The sequence below is a fragment of the Talpa occidentalis genome, unplaced genomic scaffold (assembly GCF_014898055.3).
Source record: "Talpa occidentalis isolate TD23 unplaced genomic scaffold, MPIMG_talOcc4v2.1 talOcc4.13, whole genome shotgun sequence".
Lineage (NCBI taxonomy): Eukaryota > Metazoa > Chordata > Mammalia > Eulipotyphla > Talpidae > Talpa > Talpa occidentalis.
Genome location: NW_023601322.1, coordinates 74,274,085 through 74,297,431, shown reverse-complemented (window position 1 = coordinate 74,297,431; position 23,347 = coordinate 74,274,085). Strand labels below are relative to the sequence as shown.

General features: G+C 45.8%; 2 protein-coding genes across 4 annotated transcripts in view; one reads left to right on the top strand and one right to left on the bottom strand.

Annotated features, from left to right (window-relative positions):
- Window positions 1–23,347, bottom strand: part of KIF3A (kinesin family member 3A) — a 196,958-nt gene that overhangs the window by 107,639 nt on the left and 65,972 nt on the right. The window contains exon 17 of one of the 2 annotated variants that reach the window (XM_054694410.1): window positions 22,522–22,990. The exons of the other annotated variant lie outside the window; for it this stretch is intronic. Coding sequence (XP_054550385.1) covers window positions 22,969–22,990 — 22 coding nt within the window. The 3' untranslated portion in view covers window positions 22,522–22,968. Of the gene's footprint in view, window positions 1–22,521; window positions 22,991–23,347 lie in introns of those variants that run through there. 2 annotated transcript variants of the gene reach the window in all.
- On the top strand, window positions 9,353–12,258 carry IL13 (interleukin 13). Of its 2 annotated transcripts, none has more exons than XM_037508242.2 (4): window positions 9,353–10,363; window positions 11,334–11,387; window positions 11,650–11,754; window positions 12,105–12,258. In XM_037508242.2, the coding sequence occupies exons 1-4, from the start codon at window positions 10,217–10,219 to the stop codon at window positions 12,204–12,206; spliced, it is 408 nt and encodes a 135-aa protein (XP_037364139.1). In that variant the 5' UTR covers window positions 9,353–10,216; the 3' UTR covers window positions 12,207–12,258. The 2 variants fall into 2 exon arrangements, with proteins under 2 accessions (XP_037364139.1, XP_037364138.1); XM_037508241.2 differs by having other exon boundaries at window positions 12,102–12,258.

The following is a 23,347-nucleotide window of genomic DNA, read 5'->3' as shown; positions in this document are numbered from 1 at the left end:
TGAAAGCATTTCCAGTAAAATTAGTAACAGGGATGCCCACCATCACAACTATTCAGCATAGTATTGGAAGTCCTAGCTGAAACAACTAGGCAAGAAAAAGACATAAAAGAACCCAAATTGGTAAAGAAGAAGTGAAATACTCACTAGTCAGAGATCACAGAGTATCCAAAACACTCTACCAAAAATCTACTAGAAAACAATAAAGTCAGTAAAGTACACAAGTATCAGTTGCAATTCTATACGCAAACAATGTATCAGGAAAAAGAAAAATAAGGAATACAATCCCATTTACAATCATGCCAAAAAGAATAAACTACCTAGGAGTAAAGTTAATGAGGAAGGTAAAGGACCTATATATTGAAAACTATAAAACTATGTTAAAGGGAATAAGACACAGAGAAATGGAAAGATACACCATGTTCATGGACTGGAAAAACAAACATCATTAAAATGACCATATCACTAAAAGCAATTTACAGATTCAGTGCAATGCCTATCCAAATGCCAATGATTTTTTTCAAGGAAACAGAACAATTGCCCAATTTATGGAACCACATAAGTCCATGAATAGCTAAAGTAATCCTGAGAGGAAAAAAAGAACAATGGAGGTATCACACTACCTGCCTTCAAACTATGTTACACAGCAACAGTATGGTACTGGAACAAAAACAGAAACTCAGACCAATGGAATGGAACAGAAAGCCCTGAGATAAAACCCACACAAATACAGACAATCTCTGACAAAGGAGCTATAGCCACACAATGGAGAAAATATAGTCTCTTTAATAAATGGCATTGGGGGCCTTCCTGGTGGCGCAAGGGTTTGGGTCACAGCACTGTGAAGCAATCCAAGGCCACTGCAACACGAATTCAATCCCTGGCCAGGGAGGTGACCTCTCCTGTCTCGCCCGCTGCTCCCCTCAGCAGTGTATTTCAGTAGATCTGCCTGTTCTGTTCCCCACTCTGTCTCGGGTGAATTCTCTCACCACCACCCCCACACCTCTGGCCTGTACCCCAGTTCTTGTATGCATAAATAAATAAATCTTTAAAAAAATTAATTCAAAATGGGTGAAAGATCTGGATGTAAGAACTGAAACCATAAAGTACTTGAAAGAAAACATAGGGGACACACTACAGGACATCTACCACAAAGATGTATTTGGGGCAAGTGTTACTACATCAAACTAAAAATCTTTTGTGCCTCAGAAGAAACCACCACCAAACCAAAATGGCAGCCTATACAATGGGAAAAAATAGTCACACACCACACATCTGACAAGGGCTAATGTCCAAACTTCACAAATTTTACAAATCAAAAAATGGGCAAAGTTTCTAACTAGACACATTTCTTTTGTGTGTGTGTATATATATATATATATATATATATATATATATATATATATATATATATATATTTAAAGAGCAGGTTCATTAGGGAAGGGATAGGATAGTAAAAGACACTTGCATAGACACAAGCAGGCAGGAAGCGAGAGGGACAGGTTTGCTGAGAGAAGCCTGCATGGTTGCAGCTGGGCGGCCTTGAAAAGAGCGGCCTCTGCTGAGGGAGGTCAGTGAAGAGAAGTCCCAGCATGATACAAGTCACAGGCAGGCAGGAAGCTGCCCTACAGAGGAGAGCTGGTGAAAGGAAGCCCCTGCATAGTCACAAGTAGGCAGACAGAGGGCTGCCTAAATAGACACTTTTCTAAAGAACACATTCAGATGGCCTACAGATAGTCTGAAAAACTGTTCAACATTACTTATTTTAAGGGAAATGCAAATAAAAACCACATTGAGATAGCATCTAGCCTTTATGAGAATGGCCAAAATAAAAAGGAATGGAATCAACAAATGTTGGCAAGGTTGCACTGCCCACTTGTGTCTATGCAAAGTGTCTTTTACTATCCTATCCCTTCCCTAATAAACCTGCTCTTTAAATATATATATATATATATCTGCAGCTCTTTAAATATATATATCTGCAGCACCAGTTCGATCCCCGGCCACCAGGTGAGGGTCCCACATGGCGTGCAGACCTCTCCTGCCGCCCACTGCTCCCCCTCAGCAGTGTACTTCCTCAGTCTGCATGCTCTGCTCTCTGCTCTGACTCTGGTGAATTCTCTCGCCCTCCCGCGCTTCTTATTGTACCCAGTGCTTGTATAAATAAATAAATCTTTAGAAAAAGAAAAGAAACAAAACCCAACCTTTAAAATATATATATATATATAAATAAAATTTATTATTTAAAAAATAAATAAATGAAATATATATATATATATAAGAAAAGTGTCTATTTAGAAACTTTGCCCATTTTTTGATTTGTAAAGTTTATAAAGTTTGAACATTAGCCCTTGTCAGATGTGTGATGTATGACTATTTTTAACTCATCCACCTTTGGTAGCAATACAAGTGCAGCCTCTACGGAAAATGGTATTGGAGATTAAGAAATTAAAAATGGAAATTCCATGTGATCTGGCAATATCTCTATTAGGTATTTATCCAAATAATATGGAACTCTATTATGCAAAGATTTATCTATGCTTATGGACCTAGCAGCACAGTCTGCAAGTGCCCTTTAACAGATAAATAGAAAACAAAACTGTAGGAGAGATACTCACTGGAATATTACACAACTATGAAAAAGATGAAACAGTAGCATTTGGGAGAAAATAGACCCTGAGATGATTATGTTATATGAAAAAATGAAAGACAGATAAGGTTGGTTTCACTTCTCTATGGAATACAAATAACTAAAAATCATTCACATACAAAATGCAGTAGGAATAAATTAAACTCAGTGAAAGAATATAATGGTTATCAGAGAGAGGTGAGAATGGAGGAGGGAGGTCAACAGGGTAGTTTGGTGGAGGGTACTATTTCTGCAACTTTTCTGTAAATGAAATTTTTTATAAATAGAGAACTATAAATATAACATATTGTTATTTTTTTTCTTAAAAAGAGGTTAATCAAGTCATCTAACTCCCTTACTTAAAACCTCCCTTGGTACCAAGGTTCACTCATCATGAAAAAGGCTTTCAAGGCTCTTTGTGCTCTAGTCCTATTGACCTCTCTGATAGTATCTTCCGGTGCTTCCCTCTGATTCCTTCCAGCTATGCCAGAGTCCTCACTAATCGTCAACAAAATGGGCGTTCTCCAACTACAGTGTGTTTGCACTTGCCGTTCTTTGAGCATGGAAACGTTTTACTCCAGGTAACTGCATAGTTATCTCCTCACATCCCTCAGGTCCCTGCTCAAAATACAACTTCTTTGTGAGAACTTTCCTTATCATCCCACATACAATAGTATATAATGACATCCATTCTGCCTATCTGCCTGAAATTTTTCCTTGTAAATTGCACCTGTCACTATCTGACATGCTATGTATCTACAAATCTGTATCTATATGGCATTACATATAGTTATATAGTTACATAGTTATCTGTCTCCACTAGAGTATACCACCAAGAAGGCAAGAACTGTGCTGTTTTGTTTAGTGCTAGCACATCGCAAGCACTCAACATTTACTTGAGAAACGTTTACTTAATGAACAAATTAGCTTATAATTGTTATGAAAGTTATTTGTGATTGTTTACAATGTCTACCACACTAGACTGATTATTTACAATGACAAAGAGTTCACTTTTAGGTATAAAATACTTATGTATGCATTTGCCTATTAGAATGATTTTATTCAGGACTATGAAGCTTTCTGCAGCCACTGCAGCATGAGTTCGACCCCCAGCCAGGGAGCTACCCACATGGTGCAGCAGACATCTCCTGTCTCACCAGCTACTCCCCTTAGCAGTGTATTTCAGTCAATCTGCTGTTCTGCTCCCCACTCCGTCTCACCCCCTGTACCTCTGGCCTACACCCCAGTTCTTGTATGCATAAATAAAAATAAATCTTAAAAAAAAACTAAAGGAAAACTAAAGATTTTATCAGACAAACAAAAATTAAAGGAATATGCAAGAGGGAAACTTTCAAGAAATATTAAAGGAAATTCTTCAGCGAGAAGGAAAATGATAAAACTAAAATCTACATAAAGAAAAGAACAGCATCAGAGAAGAAAGAAGTGAAGCTGTCTGCAGCTTCTGCAATGCCGGTTCAATTCCCGGCCAACCAGGGAGAAACCCACATGGCATGGCAGACCCCTCCTATCTCTCCTGCTGCTCCCCTCAGCAGTGTCTTCCATCCATCTGCCTGTTCTGCTCCCCACTCTGTCTCTGGTGAATCCTCTCACCCTCCCATGCCTCTGACTGTACCCCAGTTCCTGTATAAATAAATCTTTAAAAAAAATCACAATGTATTTGATTATATATGCTTATATGTGTGTATATATACACATACATAAGCAGATTTGTATATATTATACACAAATAAATATACATATAAATGAAATGACTGACAACTGTAACACAAGGGATGAAAGGGAAAAATTAGAATCATTTTATTGTTACAAGATACTAACACAACACATGAAACAGTGTAGTATTATCTGAACACTAGCTGGGGCTCCCTGTGAATGTATACTGCCCACTCTAGGGCAATCACTAAAAAGGTAAAGTGTAACAAATATACTAAAAAGAGAGAAAACAGAATCATATGACATGCTCAGTTAAAACCACAAAATCCAGAAAAGGAGTGGAACAGAAATAAAACCAAAGAATAAGGGCAACAGATGTACAGATGGTCAGTGAAATGGTAACACTGATGGTAGATAGTAATTTAACTGTTATCAGCAATTCTTTTGAACAGCCTAAGTGTACCAGTTATCACAGATTGTCAGAGTCGGTCAAGAAACAAGACCTAACTATAACTGACTCTTGAACTACAGGGAGGTAGGAGCGCTGATCCCTTGGCATAGCTGGAAATCCTTATAAGTCCCCCAAAACTTAACTACTAACAGCCTGCTGTGGAGTGGAAGCTTTGCCAATAACATTAACAGCTCAATTAATACATGTTTTGTATATGCATTACATATTGTATTCTGTGCGTTATATACTGTTCTTACCGTATGTAACAGAAAAAGAAAAGATTAGGAAAATCACAAGGAAAACATTTATAGGACTGTATTGTACTTACCAATATTTATTAAAATGGAGAAAAGAAAATGTTATTAGGAAAATCATACAGAAAATAGTTACAGAACTGTACTGTACTTATTGATACTATAAATTTCTGTTGTCTGTTTACCCAAAAAATCCACATATAAGTAGATCTGCACAGTTGAAACCCTTGTTCACGGTCATCTGTATAAACTTACTTCAAATATCAAGACATATTACATGTAGGATAAAGTAGAATATACAGAATATAAAGCAAATGAATGGAAAAATAAAATAAAGGTAAATGAAGGAAGAAAGATGTATTATAATACTAACAAAAAAAAAGCAGGAGTAGCAATGCCTTAATAACAAGACAGATAAAGAAAATTAAGACCTTTCCACTGTCAAAATTTTAGTATATATCCTTCTAGTCTCTTTTCCATGTATTTGCATGTATGTACACACAGACATATAAGTGATGTTTTTACATAAACAGGATCACATACATGTGGGTTTTTTTGGTCTTGAAAGCATCTCAAGGTCTTTAAATTGCTTTAATGGTAAACTAGAATTCAATAGCACAGAAACTATTATTCTCTTATCTGTTGTCACACTACATCACTGAAGTAGACATCTTTTGCATATATCTTTCTGCATTTATGTGAATATTTGTTTAGGATGGTGCATTGTTGAGTTAAAGAGTTTTCTCTCCAGCAGACCAACTTTAGCTGTCCCAAGATGTTCATATTTTTAACAACTGTACAGAAAGTACTCAAACCCTCATATAGCCTTACCTACAATTGATTTCTTTTTTTTTTTTTTTTGCACAGAAGAATTGGGTGTAGGCTAGAGATGGGGGTGGGGGAGTGAGAGGATTCACCAGAGACAGAGTGGGGAGCAGACCAGGCAGATCTACTGAAATGTACTGCTAAGGGGAGCAGAGAGCAAGACAGGAGAGATTTGCTGTGCCATATGTGGGTTAGCTCCCTGGCCAGGGATTGAACTCAGGCCTTAGTGGTAATAGCACTGAGATTTAACCCATAGGCCACTAGGAGAGCCCTACAGTTGATAATTTTTATCTTGTGGACAAAAAAGAAAAAAAGATGTTTTCTTCATTTTCCTGATTGGTGGTGAGGTTGAGGTTATTTTCATTTTTGTTGGACATTTACAGTTTTACTGTGGTTTATATCCTTTACCAGCTTTTCCAATGGATAATGTATGGGCGTGTTGTTTTTATTCAGCATCTCTTTCCCTATCTTCTGGTAACAGAACGCTTATTTAGTGTAGGGAAACTGCTGGCTGTGGCTTAGGTGCGTACATGACTTGGGCCTGCAGCATCCTAGCCACAGCCATTAAAGAATGGACATGGGGGGCCTCCCCTGGTGGCGCAGCGGTTGAGCGCTAGGCTGCGAAGCTGCCCACAGCCTCTGCAGCACCGGTTCGATCCCCAGCCGCCAGTGAGGGTCCCACATGGCGCGCAGACCTCTCCTGCCGCCCGCTGCTCCCCTCAGCAGTGTACTTCATCACTCTGCCTGTTCTGTTCCCCGCTCTGGCTCTGGTGAATTCTCTCACCCTCCTGCGCTTCTGACTGTACCCAATGCTTGCATAAATAAATAAGTAAATCTTTAAAAAAAAAAAAATAGTTTAAAAAAAAAAAAAAAGAATGGACATGGGGCCTCCCTGGTGGTGCAAGAGGTTAAGACGCAACCTATGAAGCTATCTGCAGCCATTGCAGCCCAAGTTCAATCCCTGGCCAGGGAGCTACCCACATGGCACAGCAGACCTCTCCTGTCTCGCCTGCTGCTCCTCTCAGCAGTGTATTTCAGTCAATCTGCTTGTTTTGTTCCCCACTCTGTCTCTGGTGAATCCTCTCACACACACACACCCCAACACACACCTCTGGCCTGTACCCCAGTTCTTGTATGCATAAATAAATCTTTTTAAAAAATAGAATGGACATTTAACTCAAGTCAGGCTAAAGAGGGCCCTCAACATAACTTCTGCTGAACCTACTAGAAAGAAGCTTCCCCCTATGGAGATCCTACCAACTAAAGACTACGTCAGCCTGGATTTGTACCTTGTGGAGAGATTCTATCTGAGAAACTCAGAGGCTAGCAGAAAAGAAAGAGAACAAAGTTCAGATGTCATTTTTCTGGAGGCCCTAGATACAGTTGTACCTAAAACATGCCCTACTTTGGGACTTTAAAGGTTTTGTGAGCCAATAGAGTCCTTTTTTTTTTTTTTGTTTTAGAAAAAAAAAAAATTCCCTGAACTCCAATTCCTACAGATGGGTACCAATAGAACCAGATGGCAATTGTACATACAATGGGTTGCATCGCAGGAGAGGACACCTGTGTTTTAAGAACCGACAATAAGTCAGGTTAACTTTTTGCTCCTGAGGGTAAAAATGAATATATAGAAACCCCATTTAAATGAGGTAGGGAGGCTAGAAGAGAGTTCCTAAGCATGTGCAATCAGCAAACTACAATGCCCAACATTGCACATCCCACAGGAAGTGATGTTCTTCCCCCCAAGCAGGAGCCCTCAACAGGCTATATGAGGAGGTTACTGGGTGTGGGTCTAGGGAAGCGCCCATTTGTCTCTCTAGTGTGACTGCACTTTACAAATTTCCTTTTTGTTGTTTCCAAATAAGCTCATTTTGTTGGTTAAACAACGGACTGCACAGCACAACTGACTGCATGGCAAGACCTTGGAAGAGAGGTCTTGTTGACCTGAAACAGAAGAAGCAATCATCCTTTAAAAGACAGTGGGGAATAAAATAGAACAGTCAGTGCCTCACTCACAAGATGTGCAGAAAAGATTTTCTGATTTTCAAAACACCCGTTATTCAATCTCCTTAAATTACTTGATTTTTCAAGATCACATGCATGTCACTTTTATAAAAATAAAAATCTTACAGGTTAGATACTTTAAATTACTAAACCAACTCGCCTAACCTTTACTCCTACTGTGCATCTTTTCTTTCCAATGGTGACCGAAAGTTGCAGAAAATTGGAAACATTTTTAGAAACTTTTGCCAGGACTACGCTGTCCCCAGGAAGGTCAGTCCCAACCTTTGTGCTCCTGGGGAGCACCAGGCAGTGAGGCCACCTGCCCCGCCCTGGGTCCCTGGCGAGGCTCCTCCTCCGTCCTGAGCCCGCACTTTTGTACCTGTAAAACCCAGCTTGGGAGCCCAGGCCACCAGCTGTAAAACAGTTGTAGGCCACGTGTGTTAAGTGCCCAGAATAGCCCTTTAGTAGTTTGTGTTGATTACAGTTATCCGAGTGTGAATGGAGCGCTGCTGAAATCAACCTCCATCGGTTCACAGACAGCTGGGGCTCCTCTGGGGACTGAGGACCCTGCCCGGCGTCCCTTGGTGGCAGTAGAGGAGGGGCTGACAGCTCGGTCCAGGGACCCTGGATCTTAGAGTCAGAGACCAGATGCAGGTCACAAGGCGTGCGCGCCACCCACGCGCCGCCGGTGTCAGCGCTCTGGGAGCTGCACCGCCAGCTTATCCAGCGCCTGCCCTTTTTGCCGCGATCACTTCCACCTCTGCGGTCCACTCCCCGGCCTCAGAGCTGCGCAGGGGAAGGGGCGGGAACTTCACAACTTGGCAGAGAGGCGGGTCTGCACCCTCATCCCTCCCGCCAGCACCCGCCACCACCAAGCAGATGCCGCTATCAGCCCATCTCCCATTACATAAGGCTCCTATCTCCACAGGGCATCGCTGCCACCGCCAGGCCTATGCAGCTTCTCCCACGCGCAGGGGCAGGGACGTGCCTGCCTACTGCTCACCACAGGTTTGCTGGCCTTGGGAGCACAGGGGGCATTGACTCATCTTAGAACAGGATTTGTGCAGCTCGCGGTGGTTTCCCACTCCTTTCCCCATCAGAGACCCCAAGGAAAGTGCCTTTAGCCCTATTTTACAGATGAAGAAACTGAGGTCCATGGAGGGGTCACACCACCAAGAGGCCAGCAAGCCAGGCACTAGGGTGCCACGAGGGACCGGGGCTGGCCGCAAAGCTTGCAATCAGGCTGGGAAGTTTGGGGGTTGTGAACATCAGACAGAGATGGTGGGAACCATGTTACCAGTGGAAGAGAGGATGAGCAAGGCTGGAAGGCTTCTGCAGGGGAACCACAGCACCAGCATCCCTTGGAAGACCCTTCTGGAGAGGTTGAGCCCCACTGGAGGGAGAACAGAGGAGGCCAGGGCAGGCAGAGAGGGGGACCTGGAGGGGAAGGCACTGCCTTAGGAGAGCAAGGGGAGAAAGCTTGATAGAGCACCCTGTAGGCAAATGCTGTGGCCTCTATTTGCAGGTTTGCAGAAGACTTCAGAGAAGGGGAAAGCAGGAAAATGGCTACATGCCCTGCTGGGTATGCTGAGCACTGGGGAGCCAGGAGCTAACCTCCAGTCTTCATTCTGCAAAAAGTTATCTGTGATTCCAGGGAAAGGTGGGCATTAGTCTCAGTAGCAACAGAATAGTCAGACAGAGTTGGCTGAGATCACAATGAAGGCCTGGATAGGTCACCCAATGTTCAGGCTGCCTGTGCTGAGTTATCATCAAAACAACTTTGCAAAGGAAAGGTCCCAGAAGAACCCCTGAATCTGACTGCATCTTTAAGCCCGGGAAGCTGAACCTCTATGCTACTTCCCAAATTGGGTAGGCCAAATTAAGTAAACTTCACTCTCCTTCTTTTACCCTGTATGAATTTTGCATCCAAAGCAAGTGTCACTCAGCAATATAAGAGACCAGCTCACTGAGAAAATAAAACCTCCAAATCCCCACGTCCGGTAGTCTGCCCAGCACTTCTGGTGACCCAAAGGGGTCAAAGGACAGGAGATCATGAAACTACTGGAGCTCTAGCTGACAAGGTTGATGCCAGGCTGCCCTGAAGGTTCTCTTGCCTACCTCTGGAATAAGCCCATCCAAATCTTAGAAAGTATTCAGACCCTTCAAATAAGTCCAGAAGAAATCAAACTCTCCTTTATGTAATGCTGGATTTTCCAAAAAAAGTAAAAATCAAGATTAGTAAGATGTGGTTTAGATCTTGCCTGACAAAGAGAGTGCAACGTCACTATTGGGGCTTATAAAAGTGCCACAAGCTGCCAAGGCCACAAGCCACTCAGCAGAGGTCAATCTACTTGTCTGCTCCTGACTCCTCCTGTGGGCTCCATGGCACTCTGGTTGACTGTGGTCCTTGCTCTTACCTGCCTTGGTGGCCTCACCTCCCCAAGCTCTGTGCCTTCCTCCAAGACGCTCAAGGAGGACCAACTGAGGGAACTCATTATGGAGCTCAGCAACATCACCCAGAACCCTAAGGTGAGTGCCCGCTGGCCAGCATTCTGGCTCAGAGGCTGCTGGGGTAGGTGACTCTAAGCATGAGTACTGGTCATGGCCTGAGCCACAAAGGCTGGGCCTGCTCCTGAGATGCCTGGGATGAAGACACCCCACACCAGGGGACGGACCAGGCCATGAGGAAGACGGGAGCCAGGCAGGGAGGTGCAACACTATGGATGGACCACTAGGAGATCTGGCAGAGTCCCCTAGGGGCCACCTGCTCCCTGCCTGGCCCTGCCTGCCAAAGCCAGCTCCTACTCTGCCATTCCTAAACAGAGGGAAGCAAAAAGGGCAAGCATAGTCCTAGAACCATTTGGCATTTTCCAAATGGATTTGAATGCAATAACGGGCTCATTATTTACAGCATCGTTGTTATTAATCCCATTCTCGTGGACGGGTTCATTAGTAAAGCCGCCTCCTCTCCCCACTGGTGCTGACTCACTTTCTGAGCACAGATTATGTGCCAGGCCTGAGGCAAGATGCCTTACATCTCATTTCATTGCTGCCAAGCACCTCAAGAGGCAGGTATGATGACCCCATTTTACAGGCTAAGCTTCAGTGAGGTTAACTGACAAAAGCCAGATTCAAACCAGTCCTGACCATGATCAGAGTGCTTACACCCTGAACTACGGTGTCCCCCGATTCAGAAGGCAGGCTATTCACCAGACTCCCAGTGCCCCCTGTCTGATTGGCTTGATCGCCCCCTCTCTCACCTGACCTTGCCCTGGCCCCTCCCAACCCCTATAAGGCCCCCTATTAACCAGCCTGGTATTTTCAGTCTTCCTGCCTGACTGTGGAAAACTTCATGCAAGACTTGCCCCTTACCACTTTTTCTCTCAGCTCTGATTTCATGTACAACCAGACACCAGCAAGGCTGATCCCCATGGAGTCTGGCTGGGGGCAGACATGGATCCTTATGAGTACTTGGCTCACTGTCTTTTTGCCCCCTCAGGTGCCCCTCTGCAATGGCAGCATGGTATGGAGCGTCAACCTGACGGCCGATGTGGTAAGGACCACTTGGGACGCTGGGAGGGAGGTGGGTGAGGCTGCGGGCCAGGGACATGATGCTCACATGGCTGGGGGCTCCAAACAAACTTTAGGAGCTTCCGTTTCTCCCCTTATAATCTGAGCCCACCCACCTCTCAGTGACTCCCACCAGACCCCTCAGCTGCCCTCCTCCAGTAAATTCACTGAAGGTGCTACCCAAGCCATTTGGCTGGGGGACCCCAGCAGGGCCTGATGTCCTGTGGTGGTCTCCCCCTCCCCAGCAATTCTGTGCAGTCGTGGAATCCCTGAAAAATGTCTCCAACTGCACTGCCATCCGAAGGACCCGGAGGATGCTGGACAAGTTCTGCCCTCCGCCTAAAGACAGGGTAAGGATCCCTGCCCCCAGCACCCACCCTGTGCCACTCCTGCTGGCCCTGAGCTCACCCTGGGCACTCCTAGTGGAGCATGGCTGAGCATCTGAGGTGTACATCCTCCCAGGGGTGGGTCCACTGTGGCAGCAGGGACATGGTCTGTGGGATTTCCAGGACCTGCGCATGAGGGCTATGAGCTCCTACCTGAGCTTCAGTTCCTCCACCTGTACAATGTGGGTAATTACAGTACCCACCTCCTGGGGGCTTTTGTATTAGATGAGACAGTCCCTGGAAATCCCCTGGCGGGCACTAGTTAATCTTGCGCTGGTGTCCCACTAACATCTGGTCTCTTTGTTCTGCAGCAGGGTTCCAGCACTCTTGTCCGAGACACCAAGATTGAAGTGATTCAGTTTGCAAAGAACCTGCTAACCCATTTAAAGAAATTATTCCGACACAGTCGAAAATAAGCATGACAAACCTTGCATTATTTGCAAAGGGAGACCATGACTATTTCAACTGTAGATTCATTTTCTTTCAGATGTCAGAAATTTCTTGGGGAGGTAGGAAGGGGGGATGGGGAGGGGGGTAAGATTTCCTTAGCTTAGACCCTAGCCTGTGCTGCATGCCTTCACCCTAGCTGACCCCAGCTGCCCTTTGCCCTGGTGCCCGGGCCTCAGCCTGCTGGGCCTCCTCTATCTGGGGCTCCAAGTTTGGTGAGAAGGATGCAAACATTGCTCCCCACAGCCTCCCCCTACCCATAACAAGCGAGCATCACAGTGGGCGCCACACTAGCCAGAGAAGTGGTAGGAGAGGGGCCTGGTTTACACAAGAGCAAGTAAGGCAAAGAGCAGTTTGGTCACATTTCTTCCTAGCCTTATTTATTACTGTGTGTTATTTAAACAAGTGTGTTTGTCTGTAGTAGGACTAGGGAGGGACTGTTGCTGGCAAGACTTGGAGTTACAGGCCCAGAGACTTGGGGCTCCAGCACTAAAATAGTGGGCGGTAGAAGTCCCTGGGATTAAGTACTGTATGCAAATTTCTGCTACCTCACTGGACTGCTGGGCCTCATCCAAGGCTGGGGACAGCAAAACGACCAGAATAGTCACTCCTGTCTGTCAGTCAGCAATCACCCCTTAACCAAGGAGTAATTTATTGTTTTTCCTTGTATTTAAAGTTAAATATTAAAATATGTTATCAAAGAGTTAATAATATATAAAAGAGTAGCCTAGAACACTGCCTATGGTGTGTAGGGGGGAGGGGAGGGGGTCACTGACTGTGTCAATTGGAAGCCTGAAATAAAGATAGTGACAAAAGAGACCTGATATGTTTGTCTTTCACTTTGGTCTTTGGGGACACTGGCCTGTGTTCTTAGGACTCTAAGGAGTTCTTCAGAAGGCAGACCAGTTGGTGGAGGGGTCCTGGGATGGTGTGGAGGGGCAATGAGGGACAATAACTGAGCTGAAAGAAAGTAAGCAAACTCCTAGGGTGGGGACCTGATCTGGAGGAAGTTCCTCCAACAACTGCCCACAAGGAGGGGGAGGAAGCTTGGGCACGGATGTCAGGGTTCCAGGAGGACATCTGGAGCAGGCAGATATCTCAAAGTCACCTCACAATCACAGCTCTCGAAGTGGCCAGCCTGTCTGGTACCACCCACACATCCTCTGGTACTCCCTCAAAACTGCTGAGGCAGAGAGGATAGGTGTCTTGTTCAGGTCACACAGCTGGTAAGGAGCATTGCCAGGATTTGAACCCAAAACTCACTGTGACTCCAAGGTCCAAACACTTATCATCTGGCTGATGCATGACTTTTATAGTATTGTCACCAACCTGTTTGGCACCTCTCTAAACTGGGAGTTCCCTACATTTTATCGACAGCCCATTCAATTTCTGGAGGGCTCTCATCATTGGAGACTCCAGAGTCACTACCTCTGTGAACAAAGGCTCACCAATTGACTGGTGGCTCCTAGACTGTGAAGGGACTAGAGTGAGGGAGCAAGGTCTCAGGTCCCTCGCCAGACTGCCCCTGAGCCCAGGCCAGCACCCAGAGTGCTGGAAGCAGCAAGTCGTGGTCAGTGGTCAAGTCTGTCAGCAGTGGTTTCCACTGTGAATGTCTGAGAGGTATCTGGAGCAGAGGGCTGCCCAGAAGTACAGAACGCCTTGCAAAGTGGTAGGACTCAGAAATCAGTCTCAAACAGAAATCAGGAACAAACAGGAGGGTTTGCTCCCTGGGGAGCCTAGAACCTGGTGGGAACACCTATAGCGATGCTACAAGTCAGAGGAGCTAGTAACCCTGGAGCAGTGAGAACTCACATTGTACATCGTTTGGGCTAACAGAGGCCATGACAGGAGCTGTCCAAGGAGCAACAGCCATGACAACTTCTCCAGGAACTGCTCTCAAAATTGAGTGGTGGGCCTTCCTGGTGGCCTAGGGGTTAAGTCTCAGCACTATCACTGCTATGGCCTGAGTTCCATCCCCAGCCAAGGAGCTAACCCACATATGGTGTAGCAAACCTCTCCTGGCTTGCCCACTGCTCCCCTCAGCAGTGTGTTTCACTGCTAAATAGATCCGCATGTTCTGCTCCCCACTCCGTGTCTGGTGAATCCTCTCAACCCCTGCATCTATGGCCTATACCCCAGCTCTATGCAAACATAAAAAAATAAAATAAAAATTGAGTGGGTCTCTCACTTGTACCCAAGTAGAGGTGAGGGAAGAAGCCATGACAGACAGCACAGGGAGCTGGGGAGGCTCAGCCTGGAGCAGGAAAATTCAGGAGCAGGTACCAGAGCTGCGTATCCCTTGGGTTATCCAGAGTAGGAACCGAACTGTCCCTGTGACCCATAGGGGCCTGAGAACATATTGTGTCCCACCTGCAATTCCCCTGCCTTCTAAGCCTGTGTTACCGGGACACCAATTCACCCACGGTCGAGCACCACAAAGAAGTCTTACATAAAGGAGGGTTAAGAGGAGGATAGTACACTTTGGAAGGGCAGCGGAGTCCAGGGTGAATATGTGAGGTAGCTCTCCCACATCCCTTCCCACCCAGAAATTCGAGGAACAATTCATCCCCAGGTAGCATCACCTTTGACTCACTGTCCTCTCCAGTAAACAAGATTATGACATGTTTGAGTGGAATTCCATGTGGCAGAACTAAATGGAAGGAAAAAAAAACCAAGAACAAAAACTAGAACTAAAGCATTGGAGAGACAAGGTCACTTAGGACCTCCAAGGAAGTATTCCAAACCAAACTTTTGGAAGGGCCCTGTGACTGGGCACACAGTGCCTACAGGGCTGCCCAAGCACCACCACTAGAGGTCCCCAGGGAGCCACATCCTCAGCCACCGCAGCTCTGGCCTGTGCCTCTGGGACTGTTCCAGGCAGCGGAACTATTGTCATGGTAGTGTGCATTGAGCCAGAGGGGACTAGGGACCTTCCAAGGATGAGGGACACCTCACAGAATCACAGAACAAGTCACTGCTGGTAACATCAGGCAGGTAGGCCCAGCCAGGAAAGACAAAGAAAAAGAAGAGGAAATAATGTATGTGCCAGTTACTGTTGGCTAGGGTCAGCACTACCTGGGGACTGACCCAGGAGGTAAGTGTTAGCTGGAATTTTCTCTAACTGTGTGGTCTCATTTCTTTCATGCATAAGGTAAACCCTGAGCAATGCACAAGAGGAGATTTAGGAAGAGATAGCGCTCACTGAGTGGGAGGGAGATGCTGGTCATGGGGCCCAGGATGGGGAGCCCCCTGGCACTCTGGGAACCCCAGGCCTGGGACGTTTCACTGGAAGAGGGACTGGGGCTCAAGTGAGAAGTGAGACACACATGAGAGTTTCCGGTGAGCTCGGCACCAAACACTTCTGTCTGCTGCTCAGATGAGAAGTCAGAAAACAACCCAGGTTACATCAGGGGTTTCTCCTAGGCCGACCTTCTGAACTGCTCTGGACAAGCAGCAGCTGGGCCCAGGAGGACAAGAGCCTGCATCTTATTTCCTCATGGCCAAGCAGCTTGGAAGTTGGGCTTTATTGGGTCTAAGAGCTTATCACTTTTGGTTATGATCACCTGGAAAGTGGCATCGGCATATTATCTTGGTTGGTCAGTCTGAGCAAACTCAAAAACCTTTCCTCCCTTGGGCTGACTCCCTTCTAGGAAGCCCTGGAGGGAGAGAGTCAGGCCTACCATGTTACAGAGAGGGCGGCCTGGCATAAAACAGCTGGCCAGCTGTTACCCAGTCTTTCCAGACTTCCACGCTGGTGTCAGAGCTGCTGAGTATATCCACAATCACCCCTCCCACACACACTGCCCACTTCCACTCTGAAAAATAAAAGTCATAAAGTCTCATTATCTCCATTTGGCTCCACCCAAAAGCAACAGAATAAATGATCTGCAACAAACTTTCCCAGATCAACTGATTTCTCAGCAGCAACGGAGGGCCCCATGACGAAGCCATTTGAAATCCCAGAAACAATTTTCTACTTACAACCTCACTTTCTGCTGTGCTCTCTCCTTTCCCCTCCACATTGCCTCCTCTTGTGGAAAGTGAGTCTCTCAAAGCGTCGTTCAGAAACGCCCCCAGCCAGGGCACTGCCTGGGCAGATGCTACTATGTGGTCACCAGTGACGCAGATGCCAAAATTAAATTTAGCAACATCGTCAATTGGACAAGATTACAGCCCAACACTCTTCCTGAAACCTGAGGTGGTGGGAAGCCCCAGCCAGCTGTCATCACTACAGACCCCAGTCTAATGGCCTGTTGCTCTCACTAGCTGGAGGAGGGTGCACCGGGCAGCCAAACCCAGCGTCCTAGGTGAGAAGTAGTCTCAGCACTCACTCAGCATTAGAAAAGCTATCTCTCTTCTTTCTTTTAATCTATGTTTTCCCACATTTCCTATAAAGACCATACATTCATTTCCCTCTGGGAGTCAAAGACTGATTTAAAAAAAAAAAAAAAGCTGATGTCTGATCCATGAGGAAAGGAACCTGATTAAAACAAGGGCAGGAAGGGGCCAGGAGCACTCCCTGGATAACTAGGGGCAGGAGCTCTTAGCTCAGTTCAGCTCCTCCCTAGGAGAGGTGGTCTCAGGAAACCCAGCATCTCTCCTCCATGGGCTGGACCCTCTTGGGCCAATCAGAGCCTACGTTGCCAAAGAGAGGAAGGCTTTACACTGTTGCATTTTTGGGAGTCTTCACCCAGCCCTGGCCTGCCAGGCTGGGCTGGCAGAGGGGGTAAGATGGGAAAAGATGAGTCACTAGTCCAACTCTGAGCCAGAAGTGACATTTACGCACTGGGGACAGAGAGTTCCTGCACACTATCAGCTGGTTCCCTCTCTCTCAGAAGAAGGGCCTTCCACCTACTTCTCAAAGAAAAGAGAAACATCCAGCCTAGGGGGCTGCTGCATTGTCAGCTCAGCAAAGCCGGGACTACGGACCTGCCTACCTCAGCTCCCTCTGTCCCTGTGCTCCCTCAGAGGAATCCTCCCTTATCTGTGCTGAGCATCCCATGTATCTTGTGCTGGGCGCAAGGATTTCAGGGTCCAAACAGTGCTGCCTTCCAGTCCCAGCTATGACCCTTGTTACTTAGGCCAAGTTACTTGTTACTTAGGCCAAGTCTCACCTGTCCCTCTCTGTGAAATGGAGCTCCATTCATTCAACAAGTGTCTTCTGAGACCTTGACTAGGTGCTGGACACTGTTTTAGGTGCTGGGGATCCGTAAAAAGGTGCTTGTTGCAAGTGGTGAGTACAAAGGTGGGCACAGCAGCAGCAAGGCCTGCAAGGTCAAAGTGTGATGGAAGGTCTGGATGAAGTGAGGAAGGGAGAGAACCTTTGCTATAACAGAGGAAAGCATCCAGGAGTGGGGACAGCAAATTACAACCTCTTGAGCAGGAGTGAGCTGGAAAGCACCCCCAGGAGCAGAGGCCAGGGCAGGAGCTGCAGAGGCTAAGACACAGGGCGCTCCAAAGAATGCAGCTCTACCATCTGGCCAGCAGGTAACAGAAGCACTCTGCCGCCAAACAGACCGTGGGGACAAGGGTGGGAGTGGAGTGACTTGTCAGGAGGTTCCTGAGGAAACCCAGGTGGGAAATGATGATGGTGCATCCGACAGTAGAGGGGTGGGATGTGGTCAGATTCCGGAGATATGTGTATGTGTGATCTATATAAAATGTACTTATATTTATGTATCATTTTCATTAATACTATTTGTGACATAGAGATCATAAATAAGCATGTATGTATAGTATACGATATACAACTGCTAAGAGTATATATCCATGTGAGCTCTAAAAATCTTTGATTATGATAAATTTCAAGCACATGGACAAAAGTAAGTCCCGGGTACCCATCATGCAACTTCAACAATTCGCAACTCATGGACAGTTTTCTTTGTCTCTGCCCCACCTGCTCCAGTTTAAGACCGCTGAATTCTGGGTACATTGGAAGGCAAAGGTTTTGGTGCTGGACTGGGTGTGGGGCAGGGGAGGTTTTTACAGAGGTATGTGAATATCTTGAAGAGCAGAGCTGCCATTAATGAGCTAGGGAAGCTGGAGCTCAAGAGCACCCCATATAAAAAATAACTACAGGCCTTACATAAGCACCCCAACAGTGCCTGCCTTTTTAAACACATCTACACCACTGTTTCCATTTTATAAGTTCCACTCCCATTGGCACCTGCCCCTACTGCCAGCCCCCGGAAGTCTTAGTGAGGCCACGATTATGTCCTATAACTACATCCAGCACTGGGCTTCTAGCCTTCTCTGCCTGACCTGAGCAACATCTGACACTGCTGATCACACGCTTCTCTCCAAGCCCCAGCTCCTCCTTCCTCTCCTCCAGTGTCACTGGGGTACCACAGTCATGTCTTGTTCCCCTCTTACCTCACCCCCAGGGCAATACTATTCTTCCCTTTGTCTTCATCACCACCTCTGTCTACAAACCAAACCCTCCTTTTTGCTGAGAGCAGAGCACCAGCAGCCATACCTCCATTTATGGCCCAACCCACCTCCTCCCCTTCTGAACTGCCACTTCTGTGAAAGGCACTTGCCCAAGCCAGAGTCCCAGAACAGCCTCCCTTGTCCCCATGTTCTGCCAATTCCAAGTGCTATTAATAGTAGCAATGATGATAATGATAGTTGGCATCTGTTCAGAGCTTCCAATGTATAAGGTACCCCACCAAACACTTTATATTTATTACCTCGTATAATCTTCCCACAACTCTATCATTGGCCAAGTTTGACAAACAAGCCTGGACAGGGTGCCTTTTCCAGAGAGGAGGCAGCAGAGCTGGCCAGGTCCTATTGGCTGCAGGACACATGCCCTACATTTCCACCTGGCTGCTGCTGAGTGACTCGGGCCCACAGTTCTCCCTCCACTGTCCTGTCCTACCCACGCAGGCTTCTCCCTGTCATGGCAATGGCAGGGTTCTAGCGCTTCTCCAGGGCTCCACAGAGTGCCTGTTTTATACATTTTGACCCTCCCAGCCCCCTGCTCCTGACTAAGTGCTACTTATTCCAATCTCTGTTTAAACATTACTCCCCACAAGTTTTCTTTTCAAGAATAATGTGGGAAAGGAGATTCGCAGGGTTTGGGCTGGGGCAGGACTGCCATCAACTAGGGGCTTCAGGAAACTTCTCAGACTTTTCCCTTTGAGTGCTCAGAACTCAAGTTCTTAGACCCCCCTGAGGTTGGAGTCTAGATGTGATTTCTTGTCTGCTAGAAAACTGAGAAGGCCTCCACCATCTTCCTCTATCCTTGGTGGGGCGGAAGGGAGATGGAAATGAGGTTTTCCTCCTGTAATGTAGGGAAGAAGTTAAGGCAGTATCTCTGGGATCCCTGGATTGCACCCCAGAGATGTGTGCTCTTGAACTTCAGCCCTGCCGTGCAGCCCAAGAGTAGTGGTCCTCCCTGTGGGTCATTTCTTTAGAGTTCTGGGTCTAGCCTGGGCTTGCTCCTCCACCCTCCCAACATTTCTATAAGCACCTACTTCCCTGCATTAAATGTTCTTCTGTATAAGGTGCCCACAGCAGTATGTTTCCTGCTGTGAATCCAGATACATAAATACGAGGGCTGCAGTGTAGCAATTAAAAATGACTCCACATACTCAAGGATAGAGACTTAAAAACAAAACGGAAGACACAAACAGCAGGGACATGTATGGGAATTGTCCACTGGCAAAACCTCTGGCCATGTTCAGACTCAGGTAGGCCTAATAAATTAAGTAACAAAGCCTTTTGACCAAGCAAAGATGATTAACAAACAACAACAGCACTCCCTGCACTCACTGTGTGCCAGGCACTATTCTGATACTTTCAACACATTAACTTATTACTCCTAGAAGCACCTCAAAAGGCAGGTACAACTATCACCCCCATTTTATGGGAGAGGCTGAATGACATGCCCCAAGTCACACACTGAGAAACTGGAGCAGCCAGAACCAGCAGACTGCTGGGGCCACCTTGGTTGACAGCAGCCTCGAGTAACAGCCACATGCCATGGAGGGTTGTGTGCCAAGCACTCTCCATGGAATCTCTCACTCGTGCCTCATGGGAATCTCATGGTCACACAGTGGACAAGGGCCTAGTTTGCTAGACTCCAAAACCCAGAACACATGATAGCTTTACTCGGGGGTCAGAAAGAAAAGCAGGGGCCAATGCTAACTGTCAGCTCTTCCACAGGGTCAAGGGCAAATGGGTCTATGACTGATGCAGTCAGAACCCAGCTGCATGCCTACCCCATCTGCCTCATACAATCACTCCTACCGCCTGGGAGAAGCTCCTTCTTGGTGGTGGTGGTGAGTCTCTGAAGGTACAGGCCCCCACCTTCCTGGCCTTGGTCAGGTTTGCCACATGACACCTGCCACGATGCCACACCACAGGAAGGATGACCATTTTCTCCTTCTACGCTTTGAAGGAGGCTTCTGGTCACTCCCTGATGTTCTGGGAGATTGACCCTTTTTTTTTTTTTTTAAAGAGAACTGGGGTACAGTCAGAGGTGCGGAGGGGGGTGAGAGAATTCACCAGAGTGGGGAGCAGAACAGGCAAACTGACGATATACACTGCTGAGGGGAGCAGCGGGCAAGACAGGAGAGGTCTGCTGCACCATGTGGGAATCTCCCTGGCCAGCTGGGAATCGAACCCGTGCTGCAGAGGCTGTGGACAGCTTCACAGTGTGGCGCTCAACCTACTGCGCCATAGGGGAAGCCCCGACATTGAACCTTTTTATCCCTGGTATCATGCAACCACTGAGACAAAATAATGTGTTCTGCTTCTGAGATATGGGTTCCTATATTATATTCCTTTTCTGACTCTTACCTTTGCTCCCAGATCCCCCAGCACAGGGTCTGGCCCTTAACAAAACAAGTACTGAAAGGCGGGTGACTTCTATTGTCTCTCACATGTTCCAGGATCCTGTGGACTTCCCCTCCACTCTAGTTCTCCCTCAAACCCCAAGGCTCTGAGAAGTGTGCTCTGTGCCCCAGACTTTCCTCCAGTGTCTGTATTCTCAAGCTCATTCCTATATTAATAGGAACTTCTCTCAAGAAATGAATATGTACCATTTTACTCTACATAATAGTTAATCTGGATGTGAAGTGTCCACATATCCCAGAAGGAACTGCCTGAGCCCTCCCATTTGTGTAATGAAGAATTAAAATTTCCCATAACCAAAAAAAAACAAACAAAACAAAAAACTAGGAAAGCTAATTTTCAAAAAATGGGTAAAAGCCTTGAAGAATTTCCCAAAGAAGATATGAACAGCCAACAGATATATAAGATGCTCAACATCCCTAATGATTAGGGAAATGCAAACCAAACCACAATGAGATAGCACCTATCAGAATGGCTTGCATCAAAAAAGAGATAACAAAGTGGTAGTAAGGATTTAAAGAAAAGGGAAGCCTTCTACACTATTGGTGGGTTTGTGAATTGGTACAGCCACTGTGGGAAAGTTTTTAAAAAGAACTATTGTAGATAGCAATTCCCTCCTGGTGTTTATTCAAAGAAAATGAAAACAGTATGTCAGTATATATCTGTACCCTATGTTCACAGCAGCTTTATTTACAATAGCTAAATATGGAAATAACCCAAGTGTCTATCAACAAATGAATAGAAAAGAGTAATATATATTTACAAAGGGATATTACTCAGCTATAAAAAATTAGGAAATCCTGCCATTTGCAATAACACAGTCTGTCTTTGGAGGCATTACATTGAATGAAATAAGTCAGAGAAAGACAAATACATGGTATGGTCTCGCTATAAGTAGAATAAAATAACACAAAACACAACAAACTCATAGAAAAATAAATCAGAATTGTGGTTACCAGAGGCAGGGGCTAAGAGTAGGGGGAACTGGTTAAAGGTGGTCAAAAAGTATAAACTTCTAAGTACTAGGGATGTAAGGTACAACACGACTGTAGTTAACACTGTTGTATGATATCTGAAACATGTTAAGAAAGTAAATCCTAAAAGTTCTGATCACAATGAAAAAAAGACATTTTTTCTTTTCATTTTTGTTGTACCTATATGAGAGAGTAGCTATTAATTAAACTTACTGTGGTTAACATTTCACAACACATGCAAGTTAAATCATGATGCTGTACACCTTAAATACAGACATACTATACATCAGTTATATCCCAAAACTAGGATTAAAAATGAGAAACATTTTTTAAAAAAGAGGGAACTTATGCAAGAAGCGGGTTTGCTGCTCCTGTTCTTGGCCTCTGCTTAAGAGTGAACCTCTAAATCCCTGAAATAAAGAACTGGCTGCTCTTTATCACCTATTCTGGGGAGGTAGCCCCTAACTCCTTGGGAATTATTCCCAAGTAATTGCTATCAATGGTGGGCCAGATAGTTTATGCTAATGAGGTGATGGGAAGGGGGGTTGGCCACAACATTAAACAAGTGTGATATCGTCCCAAACTCCAGGGAGAGAGCTGGATGAGTTCGGTGAATGATTCAATGGTGAATGAGATAATAATGGTGAATGAGATAAGAATGGCGAATGATTCAATTAGCCATGCCTAGGGAATGACACGCCAGTAAAACTAGACACTGAAGTACAGGTGAGCTGCCGTGGTTGACCAGACTCGTGCGTTGTCATACATCAGGTGCCGGGAGGTGACTCTACAAGAAGGCAGCAGAAGTTTCATATTTGGGATGCTCCTTGGCCTTACCTGTCATGTCTCTTCTTTGGCTGGGTCTACCTGGTTGGTATCCTTCTGCTGAGGGGACTGTCTAGGGCTTCCTTACAGACCTGCTGGGATCCAAACTAAATTTCAGCTGGTGTTAAACCTGATACTTTGCCAAAGTGCTGAAAGTCCTAAAATTGAAAGAATGGCATGCCTGAGTGTTAGAACAAGAGAGTCCATGCCTATTACTTTCCTTCTACCTAGAGAAAGAATCCCAGATCAGCTTTTCCACAAAAGGAGAGTTTCCAAGGTGCCACCTGTACCTGGAAGAAGCCAGGTTGAAACACCACTCAAGTCAAACTTTCTTGATATTACTCTATCTTTCCCCAGGAGGATTGCACTAAAACAAATTCGGACACCTGTGGCCTCTTCTATGCAAAGCAAAAAGCCAGCAGTAACCCCAAACTGATAAGATTAATCTAAAG

Coding starts and splice junctions, on each gene's coding strand:
- IL13 (XM_037508241.2), top strand. CDS start 10,217: ATGGCACTCTGGTTGACTGTGGTCCTTGCTCTTACCTGCCTTGGTGGC. Junction 11,388..11,649: donor TCAACCTGACGGCCGATGTG/GTAAGGACCACT, acceptor CCCCCTCCCCAG/CAATTCTGTGCAGTCGTGGA. Junction 11,755..12,101: donor GCCCTCCGCCTAAAGACAGG/GTAAGGATCCCT, acceptor TTTGTTCTGCAG/CAGGGTTCCAGCACTCTTGT.